Source organism: Gobio gobio, assembly GCF_949357685.1.
Source record: "Gobio gobio genome assembly, chromosome: 5".
Taxonomy (NCBI): domain Eukaryota; kingdom Metazoa; phylum Chordata; class Actinopteri; order Cypriniformes; family Gobionidae; genus Gobio; species Gobio gobio.
The window spans coordinates 9,326,818-9,338,455 of NC_137101.1; the positions used below are offsets into that span (position 1 = coordinate 9,326,818).

At 37.6% G+C, this 11,638-nt stretch overlaps 1 protein-coding gene across 1 annotated transcript; it reads left to right on the top strand.

The window, feature by feature from the left end:
• The first annotated feature begins 6,432 nt into the window (after positions 1–6,432).
• LOC307126209 (G2/M phase-specific E3 ubiquitin-protein ligase-like) lies at positions 6,433–10,898 on the top strand. The gene is made up of 3 exons (XM_079816637.1): positions 6,433–7,395; positions 7,589–7,803; positions 9,014–10,898. Exons 1-3 carry the CDS (start codon positions 7,274–7,276, stop codon positions 9,256–9,258), a joined length of 582 nt encoding a protein of 193 aa, XP_079672763.1. The 5' UTR covers positions 6,433–7,273; the 3' UTR covers positions 9,259–10,898.
• Positions 10,899–11,638: the final 740 nt, after the last annotated feature.

Consider the following 11,638-nt stretch of genomic DNA (forward strand, 5'->3'; position numbering starts at 1 on the left):
CTGGATCATCCAAATGGTCATTGGCAAACTTAAGACGGGCCTGGACATGTGCTGGTTTAAGCAGGGGAACCTTCCGTGCCATGCATGATTTCAAACCATGACCTCTTAGTGTATTACCAACAGTAACCTTGGAAACGGAGGTCCCAGCTCTTTTCAGGTCATTGACCAGCTCATCCCGTGTAGTTCTGGGCTGATTTCTCACCTTTCTTAGGATCATTGAGACCCCACGAGGTGAGATCTTGCATGGAGCCCCAGTCCGAGGGAGATTGACAGTCATGTTTAGCTTCTTCCATTTTCTAATGATTGCTCCAACAGTGGACCTTTTTTCACCAAGCTGCTTGGCAATTTCCCCGTAGCCCTTTCCAGCCTTATGGAGGTGTACAATTTTGTCTCTAGTGTCTGTGGACAGCTCTTTGGTCTTGGCCATGTTATTTATTGGATTCTTACTGATTGTATGGGGTGGACAGGTGTCTTTATGCAGCTAACAACCTCAAACAGGTGCATCTAATTTAGGATATTAAATGGAGTGGAGGTGGACATTTTAAAGGCAGACTAACAGGTCTTTGAGGATCAGAATTCTAGCTGATAGACAGGTGTTCAAATACTTATTTGCAGCTGTATCATACAAATAAATAGTTAAAAAATCATACATTGTGATTTCTGGATTTTTTTTTTTGATTATGTCTCTCACAGTGGACATGCACCTACGATGTCAATTTCAGACCCCTCCATGATTTCTAAGTGGGAGAACTTGCAAAATAGCAGGGTGTTCAAATACTTATTTTCCTCACTGTATTAGGCAGCAAGTGAACATTTTGTCTTCAAAGTTGATGTGTTAGAAGCAGCAAAAATGGACAAGCGTAAGGATTTGAGCGAGTTCGACAAGGGCAAAATTGTGATGGCTAGACAACTGGGTCAGAGCATCTCCAAAACCGGTCTGCAGTGGTCAGTATCTATCAAAAGTGGACCTAGGAAGGAACAGTGATGAACCGGCGACAGGGTCATGGGCGGCCAAGACTCGTTGATGCATCATCTGATGAATCACATTTTCTTTTACATCACGTGGATGGCCGGGTGCGTGTGCGTCGCTTACCTGGGGAACACATGGCACCAGGATGCACTATGGGAAGAAGGCAAGCCAGCGGAGGCAGTGTGATGCTTTGGGCAATGTTCTGCTGGGAAACCTTGGGTCCTGCCATCCATGTGGATGTTACTTTGACACGTACCACCTACCTAAGCATTGTTGCAGACCATGTACACCCTTTCATGGAGACGGTATTTCCTGGTGGCTGTGTCCTCTTTCAGCAGATAATGTGCCGCCACGAAGCAAAAATGGTTTTAAGGTGTTGACTTGGCCTCCAAATTCCCCAGATCTCAATCCAATCGAGCATCTGTGGGATGTGCTAAACAAACAAGTCCAATCCATGGAGAACCCGTGCACCTTGCTACTTACAGAACTTAAAGGATCTGCTGCTAACTTCTTGGTATAATGTTATGTCATCTATAACCTAATGTTATGCCTGGTCAGTGTATATATTAGTGAAAAGGTCTTAGTGTTTCAAAAAACATTAATAAGCTATATTATCTAATATCTAATCCAATATGAATATGGAGAAGAGAGTTCTTGCTCAAGGAAAGGACATGTAGTGCACGTACACATTTAAAAGGAGCCAGTATATATATATACATACATATACATACATACACACACACACACACACACACACACACACACAATCTTCATCTGTCCCTGATCCTCTTTGATAAACATGTGAATGACACCATGTGTGCACATGCACTCTGTGCCCCTTCCTTTTAAATGTGTACGTGCACTACATGTCCTTTCCGTGAGCAAGACCCTCTTCTCCATATCCATATTCATATCCATATTGGATTCTGAGTTCAACTAATGAAATTAAGCCATTGCAGTGCTTTCTGATTGTCACAATCAGACAAATTCCAAATGAAATATAGTAGCACAAGATTAACTGGAATGTTAATATAGCTTGTAAATGTTTTTTGAAACACTAAGACCTTTTCACTAATATATACACTGACCAGGCATAACATTATGTTAAAGATATAGATATAAGATAAGATGTATATATACTGCTCTAATGTACTCACAATTTCCAAATGTAAATATATATATATGAACAAATGTGAATGTTTTGTATGAGGCGCCACGTAGGATTTAAATCAAACTTCGCTTATCAATACATACACAACACACGTGCATATACACCTATAAATTACTCGCATATACATGTATATTATTGGATGTTCAAAATACATATATGAAATACACGTGCACACTAATATGAAATCCACACCAATACATATTATGTTAGTAATGAATGCATACACACTCGTGAATAACTTGCATATACATATAAACTTGACGCACGCATAGACCTATAAATACTCGCATATACATATAAACTTCCATGCATATACACCTATAAACACTCGCACATACATATACACTCACTGCACGCAGACACACCTACACACACTCGCACATACATATACACTCGATGCGCGCAGACACACCTACACACACTCGCACATACATATACACTTCCATGCATATACACATATAAACACTCGCACATACATATACACTAGATGCGCGCATACACACCTATACACACTCGCACATACATATACACTTCCATGCATATACACCTATAAACACTCGCACATACATATACACTAGATGCGCGCATACACACATATACACACTCGCACATACATATCACTTCCATGCATATACACCTATAAACACTCGCACAAACATATACACTCGATGCGCGCATACACACCTATACACACTCGCACATACATATACACTCGATGCGCGCACACACCTATAAACACTCGCACATACATACACACTCGATGCGCGCATACACACCTATACACACTCGCGCATACATACAAAATAAAACGTGGATGCATGCTTTAGTTGTGTATATATGTATATGCGAGTGATTTCATATGTGGATGTGCGTGAACTTTTCAGTGCGAAAGGAAGTCATTTCAGTGTAAAAGGAAGTCATTTCAGTGTAAAAGGAAGTCATTTGTGTGTACACGGAAGTAACCTATTTACCGCATTTGCAATTTGCAATCATGGAGAGGGATCGTGCTACAACTGAAGCAATTAGCATTTTGCGAAATGTGCTTGCTTCGCCCACTATTATAAGATCAATTGCTAATTCTGTTGAATCGAATGTGTCGCCTTCTGCTCAACTGCAGTCAGAATCAGAAAATGAATTGCGCACTTTGTTTCGGCCATCGGCGCCTGCTGTACAAAGCATCAATAACAGGCCAACATCATCTGCCAGCGAAGTTCACGGACCACGATATCACACTCGCCAGCAGTATGGGAATTGGCAGTCTCGATCTAGAAAAAGGTAAGAAAAAAGCTTCCAGACGCTATGCAAATTACACGCGTTATGCTTTATTCTCAAATTATTAATGTTAAAGTTGCGTGACTATGAGTAGCCTAGTGTATTATCGTATAGATTTCAATTTCTCCACTCAAATTAGAAAACATTATTGCAAGATATTGAATCGGTCTAAAGCAATAGTTTTGAACACTGGCTGGTTATGAATTTTTCCAAATATTATAAAATATATAATACATATAAAATATAATATAAAATATAACTTTTAGAAATATAATTTTTAACCCAAAGTTATGGACTGCAGCTTTAACTAATGGTGTCAAGTAATTTGTGATAAATGCTGTTGAAGTTTGCTTTTTTTAAGCTGTGGTTGTTTTTACAGGCCCAAGACTCAATACCATCGGACTTTTAATAAGGATGTTATACTGTTGACCTCTCCTGACGATAATGCTGTTGTAAAGCAAAAGAAAAAACAGCACTTGCATGAGATTGGACACGTATTAAATGCATTTGAATTTGACAAAGCATGGGATAGTACAACGGTTTTAAGCAAAATCAAAGAAGGCTTCAAAGAAAAAGTGCCACTTGATGTAAGGTAAATGTGTTTACATGTTTTTAAAAAAAAATTTTTTTATTGTAAATGTTTTACTGTGATGTATTATTTGATGGTGTATTAGTACCACTGGTTTTTATTGTGTGCAGTTTGGAAATACTTATGGGATGTGGCAACAAGCTCATTACACCTAAGTTAAGTGAAGGTCAGGAACTGGATGGCAGTTTGATTTTAAAGGTGTTCAAGTTGAAGGCCTTATACGTAAAACCCTCAAGACCACTACTCTTGGTAAGACTGGTGTATTTTTTTTAATGAATTTTAAATATTATTATTTTTCTTAACCATATGGGCTTCCTTATAGGGTTTAGGTTTATTTTAGGCCATATACAGTTGTGCTCTTAAGTTATACCCCTTGCAGAATGTGCAAAATGTTGATAATTGAAACAAAATAGAGGGATCATGAAAATGGCTTTTTTTTAAATTTAGTACTCTCACTGTTCACTTGTCTTGTGTGTATACTCCACAAGACAAAATTATAACTGAATTTATAAAAATGACCCTATTCAAAAGTGGGTGTAAACTTTTTAAAATCAGGGTAAATTGTACTTGTATGTTTCCCAGAAGACAAAATAAATATTTATGTAGCTTCTGAAGTATGATCATTAAACAAAATGAGGAGAATTTACAAATCATCATCCTGTTCAAAAATGGAGGATTTTTCTGAAGAATAACAGGCAGTTGAACTGCTCTGGACCAACAAGGGACTTATGAACAACTATCACAAAATATAAAAACAGTCGTGGATCATCCAGGAAATGACACATAGGAGAATGTAAACTTTTGAATGGGGTCATTTTTATAAATTCAGTTATGTTGTCTTTTAGAGTATATGTAAATATCTGTTATGTGAAATAGTTTATTTAGGCCAGTACTAAATAAAAAATAGCATGCAATTTTCACGTTTACTCTTATTTTATTTGAATTATTAACATTTTGCAAGGGGTATGTAAACTTATGAGCACAACTGTAGTGTATAAATGTATGTTATGCAATGTTAACTTGTTTTATACTTCATAATTTACTTTTAGCTTTCTGTTTTTTAAATTAATTTTCACATTTGCAGTCACTGTTGAAAACTCTTGTGAAGTGGCAACAATACTACAAACTATGCAAGATACATTGTTTAACTAGAGATCTCATCTGTGCTGTATTATTTTCCAAGGCTGAAACAGACAGTTCTGATGACAACTGCTTTGAGGTTGACATGCCTGGCGAAAGGGTCTACCAGTCATCATGTTCTGCTTCTGGAGAGAATATGACCATTGATTTGAATGACCAGTCTTCCACACAAAACTCGGTGAGTACCTTCTTTGACATGGTTCAATTATTTTCTAGCACTTTTAGTCTTTGTCTAATGTACATTCCTTCATTTCCTTTTAGTTTTCAGTTCACAGCATTACTTTTCAGTCCTCCACCAGTTCCATCGGTGCGCAGTCATCCACCAGAGTTCAGTCCCCCACAAGAGCTCAATTCTCCACCAGTTCCATCGGTGCGCAGTCATCCACCAGAGTTCAGTCCCCCACAAGAGCTCAATTCTCCACCAGTTCCATCGGTGCGCAGTCATCCACCAGAGTTCAGTCCCCCACAAGAGCTCAATTCTCCACCAGTTCCATCGGTGCTCAGTCATCCACCAGAGTTCAGTCCCCCACAAGAGCTCAATTCTCCACCAGTTCCATCGGTGCGCAGCCCTCAGCCAGTGGCCAGCCTTGCACAAGACATAACTCACCTGCCCATTGTTGGCACAATGACCAGTCCGTCAGATCTGCCTCCTGGGAGGGTGATTATGATACCTACCTTTCCCTTATTCAGGCAGCATCTGAAGATGAGGAAGAGGATGAAGATCTTTGCTGTGCCATAATGGCAAGCATTGAGGACCAGACGTGAGTATTATTCAGTTATTCAGTCTAATTCTAATTTAAAATCAAATTTTTGATTTTCAAAATTTTGGACATGTAACAAACCATTACACTACAAAGTACACAATTTCCTTTAGGTGTATTTTCCTTTATTATTGATATTTCAGTTCAGTTGTGAAAGAATTCTCATTTATTTGATTTTTTTTTTGTACTGCTTACCATAAATGCTTGTTACATCTTGTTTACTGATTCATTCCGGTAGTTGCATTGTTACTAAACAGATGATTCAGTCATTGTAACTTCACTTGTTGTTCTCTAGCAACACTACAACATTTATATAATTGTAGAATTTATATATATATATATATATATATATATATATATATATATATATATATATATATATATATATATATATATATATATATATATATATATATATATATATATATATATATATATAAACTTTTTAACTACAAATAGTTTTACCATATTATTTTATATATTTTTTAATTATACTGAAATTTAAATAATAAAACCTGTACTTCTTCAGAATCCCGCCTGCAGTGGAAACCCCCATCAAGGAAATATTGGAAGAACTTGCAACAAAAATAAACTCCAATCAAACCTGCAAGTTTAATATTAATCGTGCATCTGTGCTGGATGGTGCTGTACGGGGATTTACCAGACTCTCATACAATCCAAATAACAGAATGGTGATCAGGTTTTCGGATGATAAAGGAAAGTATGAAGAGGCTATTGATCTGGGTGGTCCAAGGCGAGAATTTTTACGGTTACTCCTGGTGGCTCTAATGCAGTCATCAATGTTTGATGGAAAAGAGAACAGTCTCAACTTGGCTCTTGATTCCCAAGGTAAACATTATATTAGTGCTGTTTGTTGTACAGATTTGAGAACTTTAATTCTACATTGCATAATTGTGATTTTAAGGATGTTTTAAGGCTGTTGTTTTGACGTGTTCTCTAATTTCATGTCAGCCATCAGGGAGGACAGGTATTTCATAGCAGGGAGAGCAGTAGCAGTCAGCCTTGTACATGGAGGACCTGCACCGGGTTGTTTCTCTAAGACCCTATTTGACAGTTTAGTTCAGGGGCCAGACATGTGCATACCTGTCTTGGACGATGTAGCTGACTGTGAGCTTTATGATAAAATCAAAAAGGTTTGCTTACAACTGCAGTATAAACGTTTCATTTACTTATTTACCATCATGCTTTCTCAGATTTACTCAAAAATGTGTTCCATTATAAAAGCCATAGCTTAGTATAACAATATTGTTTATAGAAAACTTTAATTTGAAATTCACATTCCATTTGCTCATTTACAGATTTCTGAAGCCACAACTCTTGAAGAGCTACAACACTCAACTGAGCCCATTATGGACTACCTTGCCAACGCAGGTTGTCTTAGGCCATTAAGAAGCATTGCTGACAGGGACAGGCTGGTTGAAGACTTACTGATGTTTCAGGTGGTGAATCGTGTTCGTGGACCATTTGAAAGGTTTGTTAGGACTTCAGAGATATACACAGTCCATTGGATGAATATTTTGAATCAAATGTATTTAAAATTAAATTAAATACAATTATAAAATGCAATACAATTATTTAATTTATTTCATAAAATTAATGAATGCTATGTTGTTATTTCAAATCTCTCTTTTAATTGTGAATCATACTAAATTCTCTTAATATAGGTTCAGGGATGGACTAAAAACTCTTGGCGTCCTTGCAAAAGTCCAACAACACCCACAAGCTTTTAGATCTGTGTTTTGTCACCAGCCAAATCAGCTGACAGCAGACATAATGGATGACCTATTTGAAATACAGTGGTCAGAGAATGGGAGCAACAAACGAGCAAATGAGAACAGAGTAATTGCTTTCTGGAGGGACTACCTGCAGGATGTGGAAGGTAACCTTTGTAATAAGCACATTTCACTTTTAAAAAGTTACAGACAATAATTAGTGCAACTGGAACATTTCTTGTCTTGCTGATAACATCTCTTTTAAATATATTTGAAGTGCACACTGTAAACAATAATTTGTCGACTTAAAATAATTTGTTACTCTGCTGACTTAATTTAAAGTTTACTTAAAAATTAAAATAAAGCTACCGGGGTAAAAAAGTTTTTTTTTTTTACAGCATCATAATTTAAATCAATTCATTGATTTGAAGCAGTAAATTATCATTTGTTCTGCAATATAAAGACAAATGTCAATATGAAGCTTTTTAGTGTCATGTAATTCTAAACGCATATATTGTTGTATGTGACGCTATTGCTGCTAGTGGTCTGCTAACTCCATAGATACAATATCTATATGTATATACAGCTGTGCTCATAAATATCTCTTCTAAAAGTTATATTTAAAAAAAAGGCAGATCGTATGAATCACATTTTGTTTTATTTTGCACTGACCTGACCTGTGTATTTCACAGAACACAAAAATAATACTTGAACTTACCAAAATAACCCAGTTCAAAGGTGTACAGACTCTTTATTCTAAATTTAGTGTATGTTTTTTAGCTATGTGATAGCTGTTCATTAGTGTCTTTTTATTAGCCATTAAACTGTCCACAGCACTTTAAAAAAAAATCCTTACATTTCTCTCCTTTTGCAACATTATCTGCATTTGTAAGCATGTTCTAGCAGTGACTTGTGTATGATGTAGAGATCTTTTCACACTATGGATAGTTGAGAGATCAGTTACTGAAGTTTCAAATATTAAGTGATGCGAATATTAACAGGGACGCAACACAATTCAATACATTAAGAGCCAGGTCAATGACAAACATTAGTCATAACTATCACAAACATAAAGAGTTGATTGTCCAGGTAACATCATACAGTATTAAGAAACGACTGTATCTTAACTGTTTGGGGTGTTTTTATAAATTTGGCTATTATTGTGTGCTGTAAATTATATGTAAAGATCTGTTATGTGAAATAGCTTGGGTCAGGGCAGTACTACTAAATAGAAAATAAAATAAAAACATTTTGATCCTCTTTTTTTATATATTAACATTTTGCAGATTTTATAAGGGGTATCTGTGTATTTTTTTCCAAATACACTGTTTAGTTGTTGACTTTTTTTTTCTTCTTTTTTTTCTTCTATTTACTCAGAGGAAGGGTCACAAAGGCTTGGAGCAATCTTAGCATTTGCTACAGGATCCGATCAGGTTCCACCAGTTGGATTTCATCCTCAGCCCTCTATTGCCTTTCACCATGACACAGAAACTCCACAAAGATTTCCAGTTGCAAATACATGCATCAACTGCCTTCGCCTGCCATTATATAGCACATATGGCGCTTTTAAAAGCAACATGGAATTTGCCATTAATAATACCCAAGGATTTGGCAAAGAGTAAGAGATGCATTTAAATGCTAAGATGTTTTAATGCTGTGCCAAAGTGTTCTTATTGAGGCATTTTGTAACCAAACTTTATTAAATAATTTTCAGCAATGTTAGAATCAATCTTAGCAGTACTTGTTTAAACCTTAGCTATAGAATTTAACAGTTTTCAGCCTTTGCAGTTTTTGCAAGCATTGCCTTAATGCAACATTTGTCAACAGTTGTTTAGGAGTTCTAATGCAGAACAATCACAATAAAGCACTTTTACTGTGTTCGAGCCTGTTGTCTTTCCAATAATTGTACAAGTGCCGAAAATAGATTAATTCCATGATTTCCATCGTTTTGTAATGGGTTAAATGCTTCCAGAATATTTTCCATGGTAGTGTCATTTGGCCGGTAAATGTTTTCAGGAACTATTATATTATTCCTGCTCTGTAGTTCAGGTGGTGGTCTGTTTTCATTGATGTCAACATGATCATCACTCTCTAACACACCAGATATAGCTGTGTTGTTGATTCCAATATGACTAACAATACCCCTGTGCCATAACTGCAGAGGGGTTTGTCCTCTTTCAGTTGAGAGCCCATGGTTATTCCACATGTCCCTAAATTCCCTAACTGCCCTCTGGATCCGAGGTAAGAAAATAAAATGCAAACAATATATGTGAAGCTCACACAGATACCCCTTTTCCACCAAAGCAGAGCCAGAGCTAGATCGGAGCCAGAGCCTAGTTTCTAATCGGTTCTTTGTGTTTCCACACCCAAAGCCCTAGCTCCGAGCCAGGAAAAGTGGTTCTTAAGTAGCACCAAAACATTGCTGGGCTAGAACAGGGCTAGAAGTAAGAACCGATTACGTCAGGCGCTGGGGGCGGGGTCAACAAGACCAACACACACTTGAGATCCGCCATTGTGAAATAGCAGCTAATGGAGCTAACAGCTACTGTTCGTTTGTAATCTCCGTCTATACAAATTACGGCGAACTACATGAATGCGTTGGATTCGCTGTGTTTGCGTTGTGTTTTGATGCCGATGTAGGATCGTAAAGCCATGTGAATCAATAGTAACGCAACGTTTGCATTGTTGATGGAAGGCTTGTTCGCAGCGGTGCTGTGCAGAGACCGATCGCCGTATGATAACGAGTCCAGCGAGAGCACATGACTCCTTATGCTTTTGATTCACTCATGCGTTTTTATATCATATGTGGATCGGTCTGGCAAGCGCTGATGCGTCTCGAACAAGCCTGGTGTGTGTGTGTGTGTGTTTCCCGGCAGGGTTGCTAGGTTTTCACAACAAACCCGCCCAATTGCTACTCAAAACAAGCCCAATCGCGTTCCAGGGGGGATTCCCCAGTAAAAATCACATTTGGGGGTAAAATATGTGTTTTTTGGCATGGTTGCCTACTAAAATTCGCAATATGGGGCTAAATATCACATAATTGGGGTCGCTTCATCCCGTGGACATGAAAAAACAGCCCGCGGCAAAACCACGGACTTGGCAACATTGCCGCTGCCTCGCTAGCTTTGCTGAGAGAGATGAGACGTATACAGTGACGTAAGACATGGCTCTGTTGTGGCTCTCAGCCCGTGGAAAAGCAAACGGTTCTTAGAAAGCTCCACAGTCGAACCAACTATGAACTGGGACTAGCTCTGGCTCTGAATTAGCTCTAGCACTGCCTTGGTGGAAAAGGGGTAAGAGAGTCTAGTATACCTTGGTCCTCCATGAAAGTAAACAAGTCCGAATAATAATATGAAACAACTCTGTTCAGTTCTGCCCATAAACGTTCGATCCGTTGATTATGCACACTGCGGCCCGTAATGACACTTCCTCTATTTAGTCCCCTTCTATTTAACATGTAACGTGCAACCTCAATGTTTTCCATGCCATGGTCACATCTAACCCTTGATGGCAATCCAAAGTTTTGAACCCCTTCTTGGAACAAAGACAGAACACTTAATGCTCTATTATTGTTCAGACAGTCGAGATAAATAATGGTGCGGCTATATCCGTCAACACACCCGTGGAAAACCAGCCTCCATCTGACCAGTTTATGGTTTCCGTCTATATGCCTGTTAAGAGAGAGAATTCATTACAAGCTTATTTTTAAGTGTTTAATTGTAATATTATAATTGTTTTATAATGTCACGTGGAATAGCCCCTTAAATTAACCATCGTTTAGTAAGTGTTGCTTAGGCCTACATGATTTTCGCGGGATGATATATTACAACATAAATACCATATTTAATTCATTAACATTCGTTCATTTTAAGGTATATTTTAACGAAGTTGTCAAATAACTTGTACATACCAGAGTTGGTTAGGAGTTTGCACGGAATAAATTCTTCTTCTAACTGCACGTCGGCGCCTGAGTGACCTTCCAATAGGATCTATCTCGTGTAA

Bases quoted from the DNA above. Each gene is read 5' to 3' on its own strand.
- LOC307126209 (XM_079816637.1), top strand. From the start codon at position 7,274: ATGGACTACCTTGCCAACGCAGGTTGTCTTAGGCCATTAAGAAGCATT. The intron at 7,396-7,588 runs GTTTGTTAGGAC...CTCTTAATATAG, and splicing joins GTTCGTGGACCATTTGAAAG to GTTCAGGGATGGACTAAAAA. The intron at 7,804-9,013 runs GTAACCTTTGTA...CTATTTACTCAG, and splicing joins CTACCTGCAGGATGTGGAAG to AGGAAGGGTCACAAAGGCTT.